Source organism: Perca flavescens, chromosome 10 (assembly GCF_004354835.1).
Source record: "Perca flavescens isolate YP-PL-M2 chromosome 10, PFLA_1.0, whole genome shotgun sequence".
NCBI lineage: Eukaryota > Metazoa > Chordata > Actinopteri > Perciformes > Percidae > Perca > Perca flavescens.
The window spans coordinates 33,436,528-33,459,259 of record NC_041340.1 but is presented as its reverse complement, the minus strand read 5'-3'; the positions used below and the strand labels follow the sequence as shown (position 1 = coordinate 33,459,259).

Here is a 22,732-nt window from a genome sequence, read left to right as displayed (position 1 = left end):
GTGTGTGTGTGTGTGTGTGTGTGTGTGTGTGTGTCTTTCAGAGTATGAATATACCGCTACGAAGAAAGCCCGGGCGTGTGAAGGGTCCTCAGGAGTACTTACAGAAAGTGAACTACGAAGATGTCTGAGAGTGAGTGGGTTTTAAGCACTCTGTAACTGTGTGTGTGTGTGTGTGTGTGTGTGTGTGTGTGTGTGTGTGTGTGTGTGTGAAAGAGTGTTGAAAGCTTGACTCTATATGTAAGAGAAAAAAGAAAAAAGGAGAAGAAGCAAGGTGGCTGGAGAGCTGAAATGATATCCCAGCAGCAGCAGCAGCAGCGTAAGGCACCAGTGTAGTAGGGAGCTGTGTGCAAACTGGCTTAATATACCAGAGGAGTGAGAAAAAAAAAAAAACTCAACAGGAGCAAGAACAAGTCAAGGACACAAATAGTTAATGATCGCGACAGAAGGAGGACAGGAAGGATGTATTTTTAGAGCTTATTTCTCTTTTCGTATGTCCGTCTCTCTACCTCTACATGCTCCAACTGCTCATGTTTATAGAAAGTAGCACACAGTAAGGGTGGCTGGGGCAGTGTGTGTGTGTGTGTGGGTGGGTGGGTGGGTGTGTGTGTGTGTGAGTGAGTGAGTGAGTGAGTGAGTGAGTGAGTGAGTGAGAGAGAGAGAGAGAGAGAGAAAATTGTTGAGAACATGACTGGAGAGGCAAGAAACACATGTAGTAGACGTTTTCCGTCATCCATGTTAATGGATGGAATATTTCAAAAATTGTTGAAGTATTTCCAAAATACACTCCATCCTGGACAACTCCTCCCACCCACTCCACAGCACACTGGTCAGTCTGAGGAGCACATTCAGTGACAGACTCAGACACCCACGATGCACCACAGAGCGCAACATTAGGTCCTTCTTGCCTGTGGCCATTAAAGTATACAACTCCCCCCTCTGATTGTTACACACTTGAGTGTCAAAACTGGACTCACAATACATATTTCCATATCACATTACTCATCACTCTAAATTGTAAATACTTTTGGACAATTATGTGCAATAATTACCCGGTGCAATACTGTTTTCTACTACTACTGTATACTCTATATTGTATAGCAACATAATCTTTTAACCTAATTTTACTTAAAGGGTAACTACTGTTTTTTTCAACCTGGACCCTATTTCCCTATGTTTTTGTGTGTAAGTGACTGATAGGAACAACATTCTTTGAACTGGTCCATTATTTAGCGTGAACGCTGTAACCGGCAGCCACAGACCGGGTTGCAATGTAACCTTATGGGGCAAATGTTCACTGTCAGTTTGGTCCACTAAAAGTGCTTTATTTTGCCACTGAAAGGCTAAGATTATTATTATAAGTGTCTGACAACATTATGGAAAGGATCCCTACAGAGAAAGACCTTTTTATAACCTCTTTAAGACCCTTCTGTTTAACCAGAAACAGCTCTGAGGTCGCCAGGGCTAAACCCACCAGACTCCACTTAACAAAACAATACTTTTAGCGTGTATGGAGCAAACATATTTTCACATGTAAATCGGTAAACTATGTGTTTATTTCAACCAAAACTAGAGTTGTGATGGTTGGAAAAGTGAGAAGGTGACCCAAAACGGCTTTTCATAGTTTTATTTAGTTTCTGTCGACTTTGAATGAAGTGTATTTTACGATGCTAAAATTATGATTATTTACATGGAGTTTGGTGGCTTTGGCAAACGCAATTTTGCGAATGTTTTTATGTTTTAAAAAAGGATCTTACTCTTTAACAGTAAGCTCGACCTCCTTAGAAATCAATGTTGTCAGACACTTAGAATATTAATCTGAGCCTGTCAGTGGCAAAAACAAACACTTTTTTAAACAGAAATACAAGCTGCACAATTGCCCTATTAACTTACATTGTAGCTTGGTACCCCGCTGCCGACTGCAGCAATCTAGCTTAATACTGGACCAATATCAAAGATTGTTGTTCCCATCAGTCACTTAGACACAAAATCATGGGAAAATAGGGTTGAAAAAAAACAGTAGTTACCCTTTAACTTTTTTTTATTTCTGCACTTTAACTATGTTACCTTATACACTTATTGGCTTGTTTCTTCTTACTCATATTTTTTATGCCTTAAATCTGACCGGGCACAAACTGTAACTGAACATTTTCCCTGAGACGATCAATAAAATATTCTGATCTAGTCAGCTGTCAGAATCCCAATTAGTACATTGATGTAGTCTATACTGCGGTCTACATACTGCATTAGCTTATCACACTTATATCAACAATTCAGTCACAAAGGTCATCAGATTGACCCCTATTTAGCTTACATTACATTACATTAGCTTGATTGCCACACTACTAGGGCTGTGTATTGGCAAGAATCTGGCGATACGATACGTATCACGATACATGGGTCACGATTCAATATATTGCTATATATTTTGATACTAATGTTGCTCGGGAAAGGGAAGTTTGGGGTCCCCTGCTGGAGCTGCTCCCCCCGCGACCCGACACCGGATAAGCGGACGAAGATGGATGGATGGATGGATTTTGATACTGTGCGTAAGGCGATATATTGGGATTTTTTAATGATTTAAAAAAAGACATGATGTGCATAAAAGTCAAAGAAGTTTACTTTAGGTAAACAATTCAATACATAGAAAGGATTGTGGTTCACAGGTTCTTAGTGAGCAAATGTTTATATGCTAAAGTAGGCCAAAGTTCAGCTATAGCTACATTGTTAGCTTCTAGCTTTAGGCGAGGACACTAGTGGTGCGTCTCAGCATGGCCATCTAGTCGTAGGGGGTTTAAACACAACATAAACATGAACCACTGTCTCACATGAATATTTCTGCACGTAAACTAAAATCAAATCAAATGCTTTTTTGAAAATCAATAAAGTATTGCAAAATAAAATATCGCGATACTCAAGTGTATCGATTTTTTCTTAAACCCCCTACACACGACCACAAAATGATTGAAAGATGAGGAAAAGCTTTATATAAATTATTAAGAAGACATACTTTATTTATTCCAGGGGGAAAATTCACTATTTCACTCAGCTATTTTTTACACAATACGCAACAGGCTTGAAATACACACACACATAAAACCCATTAAACCATAGAAACCAGAGGAACCTTGTTACCTGCTGAAGCCACCCATTCAACACCATATGTACTGTATGCACAGACAGTGTATGAACCAAAACAACTAACTACCTTGGAAATGCTGGTTTATACTTTTTACTGTATGTGAAAAAGAGAAGTGTTAAGTTTTAAGTGTTAAGTGTTTGTCATATTCTGAACCTCAAACCTCTGTAATTCTTTCTAAAAAATAATTATTTAAATAGATGTGTCAGAATGTGAATGTGAATATGACTCACCAGAGCCTACACATAGGAATTTACATGCCTACAGACGGAAGAGGAGAGAACAAAAATGACATGCTCCATCTCTGATTGTACCGGCAGTGGGCGATTTGTTCATATTTAAATACACAAATTCATTCGCACAAGCGTCTTTGGAGAAGGAAAATGCTTCCATGACTTCTATAAGCCATCATTACTCAAGAAAGTTTGAATCTTATCGTAATACATTTCCATACATATATTACCAAGACATATCATAACGCTGGGGAAATGCAAGCTGCCATGTTTTGCTACCAAATGCAGTCAACCCTCATATTAAGGGACTTGCTTATTATTTTGGAGACTAAACTAGAAATAGGAAAGATCTAGTCAGTACCAGTACATCATACTATAATTACAGACTGATGTTGGCAGCTGGTATTAAGCCCTTTGGTAATTACTGTCTGTCTCTGCTATAGATACTGTAGTGATGGATAAAAAATCTCAAACTAGTAATAATAATCTCTATAATTCATTTTTTGCTACTATTATATAATACATATACATATATATATATATATATATATACACATATATACATACATATATATATATACACACATATATACATATATATATACATACATATATATATATACATACATACATACATACATACATACATACATACATATATATATAGCAATAAATATAATATTTAAATATTAGCCTGGACTCTCATCCCCATTAAAAAACTATACATGACAGCAGAAATACATGCTTCTGAAAATTCAATTGGCCGTAACTTGATACCAGAAATGACCACAAACGTTTCACCATGCCAAGTGATTCACAAATGCTGGTACCTTAGAGCCTGAACAAGGCAAAGAGCCACACTAACTATGCTATACTATGCCTTAATATGTTACATTTTGATCATTTTATTAAATTTGCGAATCTTAAACTTGTATATAAGTGCCTACATAGCCAGGCTCCCCAGGTGCTCAGTGACCTAGTGGTTCCTCTTACGCCACCTTCACACTGGCACTTGAAATCAGCTCCGATACAGAAGTTATTAATTTCCTATGGAGATTAGCAGACCGCATGCAAATGGGTCCGAACCGATGCGAATGAGTTCGGTGCAAAAAATATTGTGTCCATTGGTCATCCGGATGCGTTCAAAAAACTTTAACTCTTGCGATGGTTCCTATCTGACAATTTGAGCGGAAGTTAGCATTGCTATGGTACTGATAAACAATTCTGAATTCTTGTAATACAATTAATTATGATTACATAACGATATGTGATATGTTGTGCGCATTGGCTAATCGATGCTAGTCAGCTAGCCTGAGCTCGCTAGCCGACGTTAGCTAACGCTAACTAGTTAACTAACGCTAGCTCAAGTGAATTGACATTATTCATTCAGACAGCATTCAGAGTAACACTTTTCTCCACCCAGCAGCCTTTCTGTTTATATCTCTATAGCCCTCAGATGAGAGGTCAGAGAGAATTGGACATTTGGACACTGACAGAATGAATCGTTCTCTACGCCATTTTTTTCACTTACTACTCCCGATTTCTACTATTCCGACGCTTTCAACGCTGTATTACGGAGCGGATGTCAAGTGCCAGTGGGAAGGCGGCGTTAGAGTGTTGGCTTCTGTATCGCGTGGAGCATCCAATGGGAACTGTTAGATGCCCTTACATAAATCCTCATTAGGAAAAACAGCCTTTTCTGTTTGGGGGATCAATATGTGGAATCCGTTACCTACTGAACTTAAAAGTGATCCTGACTGGGATCATTTTAAGCTTTTTCTGAAATTGTTTTTGAAGAGGGAGCATTCCTGTAGTCATGATGAATAATCTGGTATTCCTGTTGTATGTATGAGGAAGGAAGAGAGAGAGAGAGAGAGAGAGAGAGAGAGAGAGAGAGAGAGAGAGAGAAAAGAGAGAGGGAGAGAGAGGAAGAGAGAGGGAGAGAGAGAGGCAGGAAAAGAGAGAGAGAGAAAAAGAGAGAGAGAGCAATGATAGCTTTTTAAATTAAGCAAAAAAAGAAGATAAAATGTGGAGGAAACATCTGAACAATGCCACATTGGGTTGGACAGAGTGGGAGGAAAAGAAGAGAAGAATGAAAGAGGAAGAGGAGAGAGTTTGACAGTGATAGACTGAGTGGGAGGAGAGTGGAGGGGGGCTGGTGGTGAAAAGAGGAAAACAGGAGAAATAAAGGAGAGCAATGACTGACATTTGCAAACTGTGAGTGGGAGGAAGAGGAGGAGTAGTGGATCCCGAGAGATTGAGAGGAGTGAGGTAATATGGTTGAATAGGGAGATAACAGCTGATGATAGAAAGAGAAAGTTAAAGTCAGGTATAATGGAGAGCTCCAGCTACAGTGAGAATAGAATCTATATCATGTACAATCTCAGAGATCACAGATCTCTAAATATGTAATACTACAGTTAGTATCTATGGGGTTTTCTCCATCGTCATAAGGCTTAGCCGCGGCACCCAAGCTGTATTGGGCACCACCTAAGCTGAATGAATGTAAAATCAATCGGAGCATCAAACCTAACTAAATGACTTTTTCTCAGATCTGATGATTGTAGTTGGTCCCCAGTCGACTTCTTTAGCAAGTTTTGTCTTTATATATTATCTGCTCTAGCTTTTCCAACATTTTAGACACAGATATGGCAATAATAATGGTCCAGAATTACAAGAATTTGACCTAACGGTACGGCCTATATGCACTTTGTTTTCATGGAAGGGATCGCCCCGCATCCCAGCATTGCTCGCTAGTGGTATCTCCACTAGCAGTTGTCAGTTTCCGGCCGCTCCTCATTTGCAAAAGGTTGACTGGATTCAACTTTATGCAAATGAGGAGCAGGCAGCTCGACGCCCCGCTTCTTCAAAGTCCCTGCGACACTACCAGAATTAGGGGTGTAAGAAAAAAATCGATACACTTGAGTATCGCGATATTTTAAGGCAATATTGATTTGTTTTTAAAAAAAATTTTACGTTAAAAAATATTCATGTAAGACAGTGGTGTTAAGTGGTTCACGTTAATGTTGCGTTTAAACCCCCTACCGCTAGATGGCTATGCTGAGACGCACCACTAGTGTCCTTGCCATACAGTGCCTATCTGCCTGCCTCTATGGGAATTTAACATAGGGGTGTACTCACTTTTGTTTCCAGCGGCTTAGACATTAATGGCTGTGTGTTGAGTTAGTTGTTGAAGGGACAGCACATTTACATTGTTATACAAGTTGTACACTTAATACTTTAGATTGTAGCAAAGTGTCATTTCTTCAGTGTTGTCCCATTAAAAGATATAATGAAATATTTACTAAAATGTGAGGGGTGTACTCACTTTTGTAAGATACTGTAAATGCTGTTTAAAGACTTTAAAAAACGTGTGATGGCCAAAAATATTACACGGCCCTGATTATAAGATGAACCCCCTTTTCCAACACCTGTTTTTGGAGAAAGACCTTTTTAAGATTAAAAGCATTTTAGAGACCTTACTCCTTAAATCCTATTGGGAACATTTCCCCAAGACATTACCAGTCTTAAATTTGATCACGGGCTCTAATAACAGTAAAACATAACATTCAACTTAACTTTTTTTTAAAGTAACCTATTTTTTCAGACAGACGAGACACCCGATGAAATGTATGGAGCAGAAAGAATATGACGTAGATTCTTACATGTGTAGGCAGGTAGAGGTCATAAGGTGTTCCAGAGTCGACATCGATGGCGTGGAAACCAGACAAGGAGCCGTAGATGACCTTTAACCTCTGGCCTTCCTCCACTGTCAGGTCAACAGACATTGGTTTTTGAGGCAGAGACCTGAATGACTGGGTAGACATGTACACAAAGACAAAACGCACACACATCAGTAAAACAACTTAGTAGGGAGGTACACTCGTTACCTTAAAAGAGCCCCTATTATGCTTTATTTGGATTTTTCCAGAATTTTAGTGTGTTAGTATATAGTTTTTTGTGTATGTACAAAAACACATTTCACGTCAAATGGAGCTTTCTCTCCCACAGACAGCACTGTTTCTCAACTGCCTTAAAACGCTTCGCCCACATTCCCGTTTGAAATTCTTCAACTACTGATGTCACTGATTGAGAGAGCCAGGCCAGTTTTTTCGTATGTGCCAAGTGGCTTGTTTGAATTTGGTTGATCAATCACAACAGAGTGAGCCAGCTGACCAATCAGAGCAGACTGGGCTTTTCAGGAAGGCGGGCCAAGTATTGTTTTAGGCAGAGGAGCTGCAGCAATGGGCAGTTTAAGAAACAATATGTTTTTTGAACATCAAAACATGTAAACCTATTCTAGTAGACCCGGAGAGTACAGATATGATACTGAAAAGGAGTATAATAGAGGCTCTTTAATGACGCATTTTAAAAATAAAAAGCAATCTGACTGGAACTAATAAGTAAATGACTTTAACAATTTGAAGAGCAGTTGCATTTAAATAGGCATCCTAAGATAGTCATCCTATTACTTCCACAAGGTGGTATATTTTGGGCCTTTCCTGAGGAGAGAGGGTTAAACTACGTAGAAGAAAAAGTAGCTCAGGCCACGAAGGACGCAAAGAAATGGGACACAGCTCTGCTGAGAATGTGTGTGTGTATGACTCTCACAGCCTGGATTTGTCACGTCTACGTGTATGTGCATGTGTCTGGCTGTGGAAGGGACCCTATTAGATTTTTTCATGTCAATGTCTATCAATGTTTTGTCCCAGATTTGCAAAGATGTGGTAAGGAAAGGAAAAGACAATGGAGGGATAGGATAGGATACTATCTGAGCAAGTTGAATTGTACATGTAACTTCATATGCTTAATTAGGATTTGTCCTGTCGGGATCACGGATGTTTGTATCAAATATCATGTCAATCCATCTAGTATTTATATTTCTACTTCTATTATATATTTTACTGGTGACCAACGTGTTGGACAGACGGGGTCAGCCCTATGTTCCCACAGCCCAATGGTCCCACAACCCTATGTTCCCACATTTTTCTTAAAATTAGGCCCTATGTTATGTTTAGGGTTACATTCCATTTGTAGTCTATTGCTACTGGATAATAGGTTGGGTGTAATTGGTGAGAAAGGGGGATACAATCTGATACAAATTTATGAAAAAGGAACTGTGGGAACATAGGGCCTAATTTTGAAAAAAAATCTTTGAAATGTGGGAACATAGGGCCTAATTTTCAGTGACAAAAAAAAAAATATCTTAGAAATGTGGGAACATAGGCACACTCCCGCATAGACAGACCAACAAGTCCAACATTGCCATTTCTTGAGCCTTGCAGCTAGTGTAGCTAAAAGAAGATCATTGTGGAACTTAGACTATAGTACACAGTATGTGTGTGACTTACAACACAGAGGATACATTTTACATTTTATTTAAATGTTACCAACCTTGAAGGCCATGAATTTGTGGTAGGGTTTGGGGGCCCAGGCGTACACCTCCACGGCGTTCTTCAAAGCAATCACTAAGAACTTTATCTTATCGTAACGCACTGGAGAAACAAGATGGACAAAGACCGTAAGGAGGTGATCGCTGACTCTGCACAAAGACGTCTACTGAAACAATACTTTTAGCTTACGTTTTGTCTAGTATGTAGCTTGGAAGAGATTGTAGGCCTACCATTTAATGGGCCCTTTGCAGGATGTACTTACCCACTTTATAGTGTACGCAGCCTTCTAGATCCCCTACTGAGGTCCAACCCTGTCTCTTCTCCACCTCTGGGTCATTGTGCAGGATTTTATTCCTTAACCAGGACAGATAGTACAGACGGAGCTTGTTCTTTTTACCTACAGACAAACAGAGAGAGAGAGAGAGAGAGAGAGAGAGAGAGAGAGAGAGAGAGAGAGAGAGAGAGAGAGAGAGAGAGAGGATGATGGTGAATCCTGTACAGATGAAACTTGACAGAGTCAACGTGAACAGAAAGTAATGCTCTCCTTCCCATTTATCCAGTTACATGCAGTTGTACAAAATACCCTGGAGTATTGATGGTGACAGGAAGGTTATTCATTCCTCAGTGTCTTAATAATAATAAATTGTATTTATATGGAGCTGTACTCAAAGACACTTTACATTAAAACCAGCACATATAGCACATTCAAAACAGATAAGGAATAAAACCAACACATAAAACAAGCATATTAAAAGCAATTAAAAACAATAAAACCAGTAACTATAAGGTGAGAAATTGTGACACTGAATGGCTTGGGACCAAAATATATATGTGACATGCTGCTCTGTTGCTAGCCATCCAGAGCTCTAAGGACGGCTACACACTGGCTGCATCTTGTGAGCGTGGTGTTTCTGTTGCGTGGTGGCTGCGTGGATCTTTTTTATGTTTTTGCACACCAGAAACGTGTCTGACGTGGCATTGCTGCTGCTAGCCTTGTCATGTATGTTTCCCATAGATTTACTGCACTCAAGCAGTAGTATACTTCATGTTAAACATAAATATATACCGATTTGATTACGGCAAAGACAATGTCGGCAGTATTGACGGCAAAATAGGCTACAGAATATTTCGTTCTGTATTGACAGGTGCAATATTTGAAAATCAATAATTATTTTTATTTTTTTAATTACATTTATATCTGCATTTATGTCAAAAACTAGAGACTTTCAACAAATGTCATTTATTAATATGTATTTGTGTCAAGACGACATATTAACATCTTTTTGGATTCTGTTTTGCCTGGAAACGCTCCCAACACGCTTGCGTGTCGTGTGAAAAATAGGCGTCGGTCCTATTTCTAGCATGTAGCATTTGCGGCGCGCCTGAGACGTGCGTATCACGCAAGGCAGTGTGTAAGCATGGGAGCCAAAATAAAAAAGGACACGCCACGCAGCTGACACGCTCACGCCATGCGGCCAGTGTGTAGCCGGCCAAAGATCACCTGGGACAGGCTTACGCACCGTCCCCAGGGTCAGAACCAAACATGCAGAAGCAGCTTTTAGGTTTTACGCACCGCATTTATGGAATGAACTTCATTAACACTTCATGATCTGCCCTAACCCGGTGTTCTTTTAAACCAAGGCTTAAAACTTTTCTGTTCGACGTTGTTTTTCCTGAGGTCATTTAGAGATGGCCATTTCTCCTGATTTGAAAGTCTTTTAAATTTACTGTTTGTTTGCTTTGTTTTTGATCGTTGAATTTTATGGCATATTTGCTTTGTATGTTCATGCTTATGTAAAGCACTTTGAATTGCCTTTGTGTATGAACTGTGCTATATAAATAAATTGCCTTGCCTTACTGCATTCTACTGTGTTAGTGTGTTGTTTTTTACCTGATATAGTGATCAGCACGTTGAGTCCTTCCAACACATCCATCTGCTGAAACCTTCGTCTGCTGATGAGGGAGTAGACTTTCCCCTGACCACTTCGATCCAGCAGCCACAGACCATTCTCTGTCCCCACCAACAGATTCACACCTGCACAACACAACAGACACACCCAACATGCTGGGTCATGCATCCATAAAACACCAGTAACTCTGTATATTGGTGTGAAATCCTAAATAAACAATATACATGTGTGGAGTCTGCACAATGTCAAGAGGAGGACATTGTCCAGAAAACAAATTCAATAAAGACACACACACACACACACACACACACACACACACACACACACACACACACACACACACACACACACACACACACACAGACACAGACACAGACACAGACACAGACACACACGGAACAATCCTCCAGAAACAAGCAATTTTTAACTACAAACCCCATAGTCCAGCACAGAGAACCTCAGTGTTGAATTTCTTCTTGTACTTGCGGATCTCTGGAGTGTCGCTCTGCGGACGAATGTTGGTCGGGTTCACATTCACCACAGAGCCCTTCCTGTGGTTCTCTCTCTTGATTTGCTCACCCTTACTGCCCACTGCAAGGGGACGAAAAACTCATTGTGTAAGGCCCTTGGTTACAATTACAACAATCACTTTGTAGCTTAAAAGTGTAAGAAAAAAAAATTAAATCAGTAAATGTAAAACTGCATTTACATAGTCATTTGGTCCTACTGTCCTTAAGTATGATAACTACAGAGTATTATAGAATAGTCGGAGAGAATTGTGTGAATTTAGTGGAATGTTTGAATAGGATTCAGAAAGGACTTGGGCTTTAAAGGGTTAACAATGCATGGTGTGGTTACATGAGCCCAGTGTCTGACAGGGCCCAACAGTAAAACTGTGTTCTCTCATTAAATTCTCTCATGGAGACTACTTTGTATTGTGTATTGTTTATGTGAGTGGATGTATAGTGTATGTGAGTGGATGTATAGTGTGTGTGTGTGTGTGTAAATGTACTCACCAGGGCTCTGTGGTGGCGATGATATGGGGATCAATCTTGGATCGATGAATGACAGGAAGGATGAAGAGGAAGATGAGGAGGCGTTTTTACCAGTAGGACTGCTGGCGGCCTGATGATGTTCAACAAGAAAAAAAGGTTTATTCCACACCCTCATTCTTATGGTTTGATTTTGGCTATTTACGGCTTCGTAGCAGGTCTCATATTTCAGACACTGCAAAGTTATACATTGTTTGTCGGGCTATTTTGTTATTAAATTCACTTCTGAGACTTTTTTAAGTGAGAAATCAACTATATAAAGCTCAAATATGGGCCGTTTTTTACAAAAATTGATGGCTAATTGCAAATTTGGTAAGACGTGTCGGACTTTAGCTAGGAGCTCCACACAGTCTGACGAGAAAGCGGCAACCTCCATACCCAGTGAAAGTCACCGTTTCCCTGGGTATTGGACTACTGGAATACTCTGGGCTCCGTGGAGCTCCGCGGAGCTGGCTGGCTGTCAGCTGCCGGCATAACTAGAGTAGCTATATTTACAATTTGAATTTCGTCACAACACTTATATAACATCTACCCCAAGGTCTTATAAAGCTAACAATGGTGTCCGATTTCAATTTAATGAATTTTTGTAACATTAGGGGTTTCGTTAGCTGCGACTGTCCCTTCAATCCTATGTCTACAGATCGCGGCTAGTTATCTTCATTTTCGTCGTAATTAGAGTATATTTACAGTTTGAATTTCGTCACGCCACTTATATAACATCTACCTCAAGGTCTTATAAATCTAACAGTGGTGTCCGATTTCAATTTAATGAATTTTTGTGAATTTCAGAGGAATTCTAAGAGGAGGCTAGCTAGCTCTCATTGATAGAGCTCCATCCAGCCACAGGCTCTATCAATGAGACTCGCGGACAAGAGGTCTTTATTTCCCCGATCGTTTGTTTAAATAAAACATTAGAATTACACACATTATAAGATTAACTGGAACGTGTGGTAAGAGATTGCTGGCATAACAAGCTCGCTGACCGCACTCTCACTCACATACACCGGCCATTTAGCAGGAAGAGGGGAGCTGCAGGCCCTGGAGCTCTGTCAAAATTTGCAATTAGACATCAATTTTCTTAAAACAGCCCATATTTGACCTCTACATAGTTGATTTCTCGCATAAAAAAGTCTCAGAAGTGAATTTAATGGTAAAATAGCATCTGAACAATGTATACAATTTCTGAGATCTGTGCGACCTATTTAGAAGACTAAGCTGACCTCAGATCAGTGGTGTAGCCTATGTAAATGTTGGGGCGTGACAAAGATAGAGACTAGAGCCAAATGAGGAGGAGCCGCCGAGTTGACGTCAACTAGGCGGTTAGTTGAGATTTGCCCGTTTTCAGAGGCAGTTTCAAATTGTGAGATTTACAGAGGAAGGATTTTAAGGTTCTATGTATGTCCTAGTTATTCACTAAACTGTCATTATTCAACTATGACAAGGTTAAATCAGTTTTGCATTCTATCACCCCTTTAAAATAAATCCACGCCACGGCGTAGTACACGGACGTCGATATGCGGTGATCGGTGACAATAAGTACTTCATTTAAATATCTTTATAAAACAGACCCACCGTGAACTACATAATGAAGAACATAAAATGTAGCCTACAAAAATATGCCGCCAGTCGTGCCGCCTGGCCGTCAAATGTTTTAACGTATGCGTGATACAAATAGTGTAGGGAAACCTTCATGTTTTCTACTACATATTTATGTAGCATGCGCATGTCGGATCGTACAGGCAGCACAGATCGCGTACCGACAGATACCTTAGCAACGAAACTGTGTCACCATCTCCCTCTGGCGGACAAACATAACTAATGCAACTAGTCACTTTGCTTTTCAAATGCTCATGAACACTGCTCTCTACTCATTTGAGGTTATACAGCCTGCTTTTATTCAAAATGCTATTTCTTGATAATTTCAGGACAAAATTCTTAAAAAAAAAAAAAGTAAACTTATTTTCAGGTCAATGAGCGAATTTTTCAGTCATTGTCAATACAAGACACGATGTCCTATTGTTGACTTTGGCTGAAAGATTAATCGTTTTGAAATTCGAAACTGCGATTTGAAAGAATGTGATAAATCAAATGTGAATTATTTAGTTGAATGTTTGGTGTAACATGTTTTAGTCCTCTTTCTATTATTATATTTACTATTTAATGTTACATATCAGAGATTGTTTAAAGAAATGTCCTATTTTCAGCGGATTTAGTTTGTATTACTTTATTTAACATTATCATAGTAGAAGGTGCAATATGTATTAAATCGTTATCGCAATATCTGGCAGTACAATTGCAATGGGATTTTTTTCTCCCAAAAAGTTCAGCCCCACTGTGGACCTTTTTTTTTCTTTTTAAATGTGATGATTAACTAAAATATTCTGTCTGTCTACCTGTGTCTCTCTGACCGCACATTCTTCCAGATAAACTCACATGTAGGTCCTGGTGTGTGGGGGATCGAGGGGCTGTGGGTGACTGCGAGTAGTTGAGTTCACGTGTTTGCCGCAGCTGGCCCAGTGCATTGTGGGTAGGACTGGAGGAGGACGTTTTCTGCAGAAGGTCTGGTAGCAGGTAGGTATCATCTGAACCTAGCCGAGAAATCTGTAGGACATAGTAAGAGACAAAGTGTAACATAAGGGTGGGGGAGGTGGGGGGGGGGCTTGTTGTCATCAAGGTAGGAATGACCCCACAGGCCGGTGACTCTCTCCCAGTGGAACAGAGTATGGCTAAATCCCAAGTCTCTTGTTTGAAAGCTCCTCGCTTAAAACCGGAAGTTGTTATTGACCTACTTCGTGAAGGCCGTCTCAGAACTCTTATTCCTGCCCTGGGGAGCGAGGATTAGGGTTATGCATCGTGATGGCTGACCGACATCAAAATGGAGAGCCACCATCGTGATGCCCCCCCACCCCGTCAGACACACACTAATCCTAGTCTCTTCTATAGTTAACCTAAAAACTTTGCAGGCAGGCGCGGAGCTGTGGGCTTTCAAATTCAAAGTTCAACACCAAGGGCCCTATTTTAACGATCTGAAACGCAAGTATTAAAACGCAAAACCCAAGTAGCTTTGTGGGCGGATCTCGGGCGCTGTTGCTATTATACCGGCGAGATAAATGACTCTTGCGCCTGACATAAATCTAAAATGGGTTTGTCTGAAGTAGCTAGGTGTGGTTTGGGCGTAACGTGAAAATAACCAATCAGAGCGTCATCTCACATTCCCTTTAAGAGCAGGCGCGCTTGTTCCATGGCGGATTGCCATTATAACGGAGGATTTGCCTGACGCACGCCAGCGTGAGCTGTCCGGGATGCGGCAAAGTAATAAATGCCCATCTTGGCCGGGTGGCGATGGTGCTGCGGCCTCTCGGGCGCATCTCCTCAAGTCTGGAGAGGATTGCTGCAGCCATGGAGCGTGGGCCTCCAAACGCACCACCTGCTCCTGTTGTGCCCCTTCCTCCTCCCCCCACTCCATCTTCGTCCACCCGCTCCACCAGGAGCGCATCGCGCATTGCCACTCCCGGACCCTCAAGTGTTCAACATCACGTCTCCTTAAGTCCTCTAATATTTCCTCATTTATGTCATCAACACATACATGATACATGGAAATGTTGTGTAAGACACAATAAGCCACAAAGAATGCTGAAACTTTTTAAGGACTGTACTGTAAAGTGCCTCCTGACCTATCCAAACACCTGAAGCGCATTTTCAGTAATATTTTTCCTTGTAATTATGTATGGTTTGCAAAAATGGGAACTGCTGCGTCCGTGTAGATGAGGGAAGCAAAGTGTATGCGCGATGTGCACACGCTACATTATGGCCAAGCATGCGCCCCTAAAATAGCATCTGAATAACGCGCCACTGACTTTAGATTAGCGCCACTGACTTTAGACCAGGTTAGACCGCCTCCTCTTTTTGCTGAACTGCCCCCGGAGCACAAATACATTCCCTAATTTACTGACGTGCGTCTGTGGAGGGAAACGTCCGCTGTGTGTCGGGTGCAAAATAGGAATGATACATGCGTCAATCTACAAAGTCAATCGCGCTGGGTGCAAGATAGGGCCCAAATTGTGTTGGTGTGCAAAGTGCCGCAACAGTCACAACAACCATGGATTGCTGTTGTGGCCAACAACTGGACACTTTACACATTGTTTGTCTGCTATTTCATCACTAAATTCACTTCTGAGACTTTGTGGAGCTCAAATATGCAAATTTGGTCCGACTGTGTTGGACTTCAGAAGCTCTGTCTGCCGTGACAGCCGGCGGGTGCCTGCCGGGGTCGCCGGCTTGCCGGTCGGCCTGTCCACCTTCACAGACCCCGCTGTGAGCTGGCTGGAGCTCTATCAGGAGATTCGCGGACAAGAGGCGTTTGTTTTAATAACACAACACACATATCCATTATAAGATTAACTGGAAACTGTGGTTTTTTTTAACTTATAATGCTCCAAAAGAGATTGCGGGTGTAATGTAACGAGCTCGCTGACCGGGCAGTGCCCTCACACACACCGGCCACGGAGCAGGCAGAGGAGAGGGAGAGCAGCGTCTGACCGGGCAGAGAGATACCCGTCTCCCTTTGACTATCCCGTAAATATTAATTATAATATGTGTATTAGAGTTGTCAGTCTTCCTCTATCATAGGCGCCAATTTTTCCTCCGTGGGCGCTCACGGGCGCACGCCCTTTAAAAATAAAAAATTAGTCAAAAAATGTTTGCATTTCAGAACCTTAGGAAATGGACAGTGCCATACACAAACACATGCCTATTAACTCAATAATAAAGCCGTAAAGTAAAAATGGAGAGGAGAATTTTAACCGACACTTAACCGCGATCAGCGCTCACACATTCCACTTGGCACCAACTGCAATGTTTAATTTTAAATGAATGTAGCCAGTCTGGCACACGTGGATGCTCAGTATATTCCGTGGGAGCACCCACGGTATCTGCGCCTATAATACCATTCAAATTTTTTTTTTTTTTACTGTAAACATCGTCAACTGCAAATTTAGGGGACATCGCCCAACCCTAGCGAGGATGGAGGAGGGATCTTTGAGGAGCTATGAGCGAAGATACACGAGAGCCTTCCTGGAAGCCGTGCAGCGGAAAGCCGTGCTAACTCCCCCCCCCATACAGCCAATGCGTTCACGTGACGCTCCAGGGGAAACAACGTCTCAACCTTCTGAAGACACATTTCCTCGTTTCCTCTTTCCTCAAATGATTTCCTCGCGTCCCTCCCATGCCTCCTTGTGGGAAGTCTTTTTAAATTTAGTTTATTTTGAACATGTTAAAAAAAAAAAAGATAAATAACAACATGCACATTTCAGTACAGGCAAGAAAATCAACAAAAAACAAAATCCTCCGCAAACACATCTTTTAAAATGATTGTAAATTATTCAAATAAGGATTCCCATGTTCAAAAAGTAGTAGGAGGAAGTTAAATAAACTGTTCTGTTCCTACCACCTTTTTCTATTTTTGTACTTTAGTTACAAGTTAATTCTTCCCCTAATTGAACATGTGTATATATATATATATACACACATCTAACATTTATTTCTTTTCTTTCCATGATGGACTAAGAAGCAAGGAAGGGAAGCAAGTGAAGGAAATGTGGATTCAATCTGTCACCCCCCTCGAAGAGTACGGCTATTGTACCCTCTAGTTGTTGAACGTAAAAATGCAAAGGAGAATTTGGAGAAGAAACAGGAGAGCAGTGTGTGTGTGTGTGTGTGTGTGTGTGTGTGTGTGTGTGTGTGTGTGTGTGTGTGTGTGTGTGTGTGCAGGGTACCTGGTTAAGATTGTGATGAGGTTGCAGTACGATGCCATCAGGTATTCCTCTGAAGTATTTTCTTTTTCCATTGGACAGGCCAGACCTTGAAAAATAAACACGGGTCGAGATTATAGACCAGAGCCTGACCGCAGGGACTGCATTTATTAGTTGGAAACAGCATCAAAACATCCTCAAGATCAATGGCAACGAAAACCAGGCTCATTAAAAATAATAAAACCACTGTAATCTATTTACCCTCGCCATAAGCAGGCATAAAATGCATTGCGTCACAGTAATAATCCAATTCACTTTAAAAAGGGCATGTTCGTGGGAATGTAAAGTGCAAACCAATGACAAATTTAGCTCGACCCAGCCCGATTCAAGGTTTAGACGGTCCAATAAATCCTAAATTGGGATAAAAGGGATTTTAAGCTTCCATTTGAACAGGTTCAGTTTTTTTAAAAGGGGTGATAGAATGCACATGGGGACATGGGCACAGAGGGGAATGTATGTGTGTGTGTGTGTGTGTGTGTGTGCGTGTGCGTGTGTGTGTGTGTGTGTGTGTGTGCGTGCTAAGCTCAACCAATCAGCATGCAGCTCATCTAAATGTTTTTTTTTTGGCCCTGGACTAAAATGACAGCTAGCTTTTCCTATTAGGAGACCTTAAGGAACAGCTCAGGAATTCTGAGTAAACCTAGCGCATTTATTACCCAAACCTTACTCTGAGTCTTAATATTGGTTTCACAACCCATCTTGCGACAGGACATCTTTCATAACAGCGTTGTTTGGAAACAGTGAAAGAATGACTCAATTCTTTGTCACAACTGTCCCCTGCAAATCTGATTTTCAGTTCTTTGGATTAAAAGATTTTCTATGACACGCACAAAGGAATTATTGTACTGATGAAGCTCTCACCTGTTCCTCTCTTCATCATCACTGCTGCCGACCTCGTCGCTGGATGAGGAGTATTCCGTGGCCTTGTTAAGCCGACTCAGAGCAGATCTAATGCCCTGCGTGACAGAAGTGAGGAACATCATGCAAATGAGGTAAGGTGAGTCCGAAGATCAAAGACAGAGCGGAGGGAGAAGAAACAAAAGACTTTTGTTAAATGTGGTAGAGATGAAGACGCAAATACAGAAAATGGATTCTACATCTAAGAAAGAGGGACCTACTGGAAATACTCTACTATATACTATACTAGGTCATTTGAAATTGAACGTAGAAGGGGAATTTTGTGCTTCGTGATGATACTGCTACTCATTGTTAATCAAGATCATAGGTTGATTTTTGTCTGATAATGTTACTGCCATGCCTGCTCACACATGTTGAGGGTATGCAGGTCTACATGTGTACGAGGGCTGCAGCTACTGATTATTAGTTAGTAGTAGTTGAGTAGTCAATTATTCCATTGATGAATCAAGTAATTGGATAAGGCATACTTGCTTTATTAAAGAGCAATAGTAAATAGTGGTTTGTTTGGCTCAAAATAGAATAGGCAGTGCCCTACCCTGCCTAAATGGTATTTACACTTTTCCCATAATACACATATTTAATATTATTACACGGTTTTAAATGCACAACTTCAAAAATTCAAATTCAACATTTCACTTTTTTCACTTCAAGTGTATTTTATGTTTTCGCGTGACAAATAGGCTACATTTGTATTGGTTGATGAAATATACAAAAGAGAAAAGATGTCAGGTCTCTTGAAATGAACAACTAACCCAATCAGCCTACCAGCTCTTTGGACCCGCCAAGACGCCAAACCTGGGGACCCGCGCATGAGCTCTCATCTCAACTAGCAATCATATTGAATTGACGTTAAATGCACGGCCCTACCCATAACACTGTAAGCGTGTTGTTTTGCGGACTGTTTGTGGGCTGTATATAGTTAAATGGATTATACAAAGCCCAAACATTGCATCAGTCATTTTTTGCGATCGAATTATTCGAGGAATCGTTTGAGGCCTAATGTGTACAACGTGTGGCAAAAAAAAAAAAAAAAAAAAAGCTTTTACTTGTGTATGTCCACTGGTCACGTTTTCTTGTGCCCTCCGGTGCTGCTGGAGACGGTGCTGTAGCAGAGGACTCTCCAGTTTGAAGTAGCCTACAAAACACACACACACACACACACACACACACACACACACACACACACACACACACACACACACACACACACACACACACACACACACACACACACACACACACACACACACACACACACACACACACACACACACAAAATTAGTAGCAGTTCTGAAAATAGCAGCAGGGTGTGGTTGAGCAAATTACTGGTAAGTTATAATGAGGCCATTGTCAACAACATAATCATTCATTTGGATTTGACAAACCCCTGAGGGAAATATCTGACTCTTAAAGGGGGCAACCATTATATAGCATTTTGTGTTTGTACTAGAACATGTTTACATGCTTTAATAATAATAATAATATTATAATAAAACTATATATTTTTTATATTTTTCACATACTGCCCATGGCTGCTGCACCTGTATTCACCCTCTGTTTGAGACGCTCTGTAGGAGATCCAGTCTCTTTAATCCCTCCCCCCGAAAAAGCCCAGTCTGCTCTGATTGGCCAGCGCGCTTCCTGGAATGTCCTGAGCTGTTGAAGCTGGAGCTACTGCAACGGAGTATGTAGCAGGACTTTGTGCCGTGAAAAATCACCAATAAAGGCTTCTAAACCAAACGCTACCCAATCGGACATGTTTCAGCAGTAATGTGACCCGGAATTGGGGAGAATTCAACAACATTGGCAGTCAAGATGACATTGTTTACTGCCGTTAGCCATGTAGCTACTTTAGTTAGCAGTTGACACTAATAGAATATAGCAAATAAAGGATTTTAAAACAAATACTACTAACAGAAAATGTTTCAGGAGTAATGTGACCCGGAATTGGGGAGAATTTAACTAACTACATGTAGTTACATGGGACAATGTTAACACCGCAGTGGCTTAAAAAAAAAAAAAAAAACTTCTGGCTTTCCAGCAGATTAGAAGTCTTGTGGCAAATTGCTGCCTCTCACAGGACAGTTTAAGTTAAATATGAAAGTATTGTCAAATTCAGTGGAGTAGTCCAGTTGCAGAGATATAATCCATGACGGCATCCACTATCTCAAATTGATATTCAGGGGGATTTAGTAAGGGTCTCAATGTCATGTTCTGTATTTCCATGTGACATAGCGCAGTGAACAACTGTTCTCTTTCATTTTTGTATTGAAGTCCAAAAGTACACGTTAAACAGTTTGTTTCTGTTTGCAGGTTCCACAAAGTCCGTCCTCATCCTTCCCATCTTTGCCTGATCCCATGCAAGTCCACAATGCCCGAGTCTCAGCCTTGTCATTCTTTCTGTGTGTTCTTTCTTGCCTGTACCCTATTTTGAATTGAAAAATAATGACGACCCCTCTTTTCCTTTTCCCACTGACTTTGCCAAACTGCTGTAACATTTTTCTTAATGACAGACCGGCATTCAAATATCCCAACAAATACCCTTAAATCAATGTCTCTTTTCGGTGCCATTTTACCTACCTTATGTGCTACCTCGTTCCCATCTACCCCAACACGGGTACGCACCCACAGAAATCCCACTAATCCTCCAGCCTTCTCGACCTTATACAACAGAGCCATCACTTCCATAACAAGGTCTGGCCTGGCTCCCCAATTGCTTCCTATCAGAGTTTTTCAAACGGAGGCCGAATCTGAACATATGACCGCTCTCCTTGGCAGCACTTCCTCCACCCACTGTAGTGCCCAAATTATAGCTATTTGCTCAGTTGTATAAACCGTCTTTGAGCTGTACAATTTCAAGTTGAGGAATATAAAAAGCAATGGCTGACTTCCCAGTTTGTGGATCTTGAGATCCATCTGTGTAAATATGTCTCCCAATGCTTTACCCAGCCTTTGCTTAACCAAACCCCAGCTATACACTACTTTCAAGATGTTTTATATTTTCCAACATACTGAGGTCTGTTTCTGGGGTGGGCAGCAACCATGGAGGTATAACTGCCCAGTACACTTGCGGGGCCACACCGGCCTCTCCTAGTCCCAGTCTCGCCACCTTTTTGCGGATGTTAAACAAAAAACACTCTTTCTTCCTTATCCCTGATGCCCACTCCCAAGCATTATTCAGAACTGCTTTTGCTGGGTGCTCTTCTTTATATCCCCACAATTTAACAACATACTGCATTGCCAGTTTCTCTCGCCAAATTGACAATGGCAACTCCCCCATCTCAGCCAGTAAAGCTGGAACTGGGGTTGTACGAAGGGCCCCCACAACATTTTTAAGTGTGATTCAGCTGCTATTCCATAACATATACCGTACAGCCATAGTCTATTCTTGACCTTATCATTGCTCTGTAAATCAGTAGTGAATCCCTGTCAGCACCCCATGTACTACCTGAGAGGGAACGCATTACATTCATCACTTTCTCACACTTATTAACAACATTATTGATCTGTTTTCCCCATGTTAGCCTCTCATCAAAGTGCACTCCCAAGAATTTGAAATCCTTAGCCCTTTCAATTGCTTGTCCATTACAAAAATAAACCATTACATCACTTTTCTAGTTACCAAATATTACATATTTTGATTTATCCACTGAGATTTGAAATCCCCATTTTTCACCTTGATACCTTGTTCAACCCTTGTGTTGTCTTCCCGTCAACCTTCCTGTTTGTTTTTGCTCTTTCCAACGTTTTAAATTGTAAAATTTTTCTTCTATACATTTTCAGCACTTATTTCTACGTCCCATATTTTCTGATATAAAACAAAAATTGAAAACGGGTCAATGTGACCCGAAGTCAACACAAGGGTTAGGGCTACCTGCATTTGCTCAATTGTTTTTTTTTATATTTCTGCCCCTTTTCCAGATGGTCCCGTCATCTGCAAACAGGGAAAGTCTGAAACGGTTCCAAATATTTAGCAATTTTGTAAGCACATAATGTAATCTGAAAACTGCTGCCCTGATTAAAAAAACAATGCAACTGATGTCAGCTGGTCTGTAATGGAGTGGAATGGAAATTTCGAAGTGACCCCAAACTTTTGACCGGTAATTTATAATTATGTGTAAAATAATGAAAATAATTTGTTACAAAATGGAGTGAAATGTTATATTTTAAATTAGAACGGACGAAAACGGTATAGCTACTTGTTTTGCGCACACGTCAGCTCTAATTGTGCGTAAGAGTGCTCTTGAGTGTGCGTAGATTCTGTTCTTACTCAAGAACAA

The 22,732-nt window shown here is 40.8% G+C and overlaps 1 protein-coding gene across 1 annotated transcript in view; it reads right to left on the bottom strand.

The window, feature by feature from the left end:
• Window positions 1-22,732, bottom strand: part of si:zfos-2326c3.2 (mitogen-activated protein kinase kinase kinase kinase 4) — a 102,232-nt gene that overhangs the window by 4,923 nt on the left and 74,577 nt on the right. The window contains exons 21-30 of the mRNA XM_028589915.1: window positions 19,499-19,587; window positions 18,396-18,490; window positions 17,499-17,583; window positions 14,158-14,325; window positions 11,689-11,797; window positions 11,108-11,263; window positions 10,654-10,797; window positions 9,025-9,159; window positions 8,764-8,864; window positions 7,035-7,184 (exon numbers count right to left, since the gene is read on the bottom strand). Coding sequence (XP_028445716.1) covers window positions 7,035-7,184; window positions 8,764-8,864; window positions 9,025-9,159; window positions 10,654-10,797; window positions 11,108-11,263; window positions 11,689-11,797; window positions 14,158-14,325; window positions 17,499-17,583; window positions 18,396-18,490; window positions 19,499-19,587 — 1,232 coding nt within the window. The remainder of the gene's footprint in view (window positions 1-7,034; window positions 7,185-8,763; window positions 8,865-9,024; window positions 9,160-10,653; window positions 10,798-11,107; window positions 11,264-11,688; window positions 11,798-14,157; window positions 14,326-17,498; window positions 17,584-18,395; window positions 18,491-19,498; window positions 19,588-22,732) is intronic.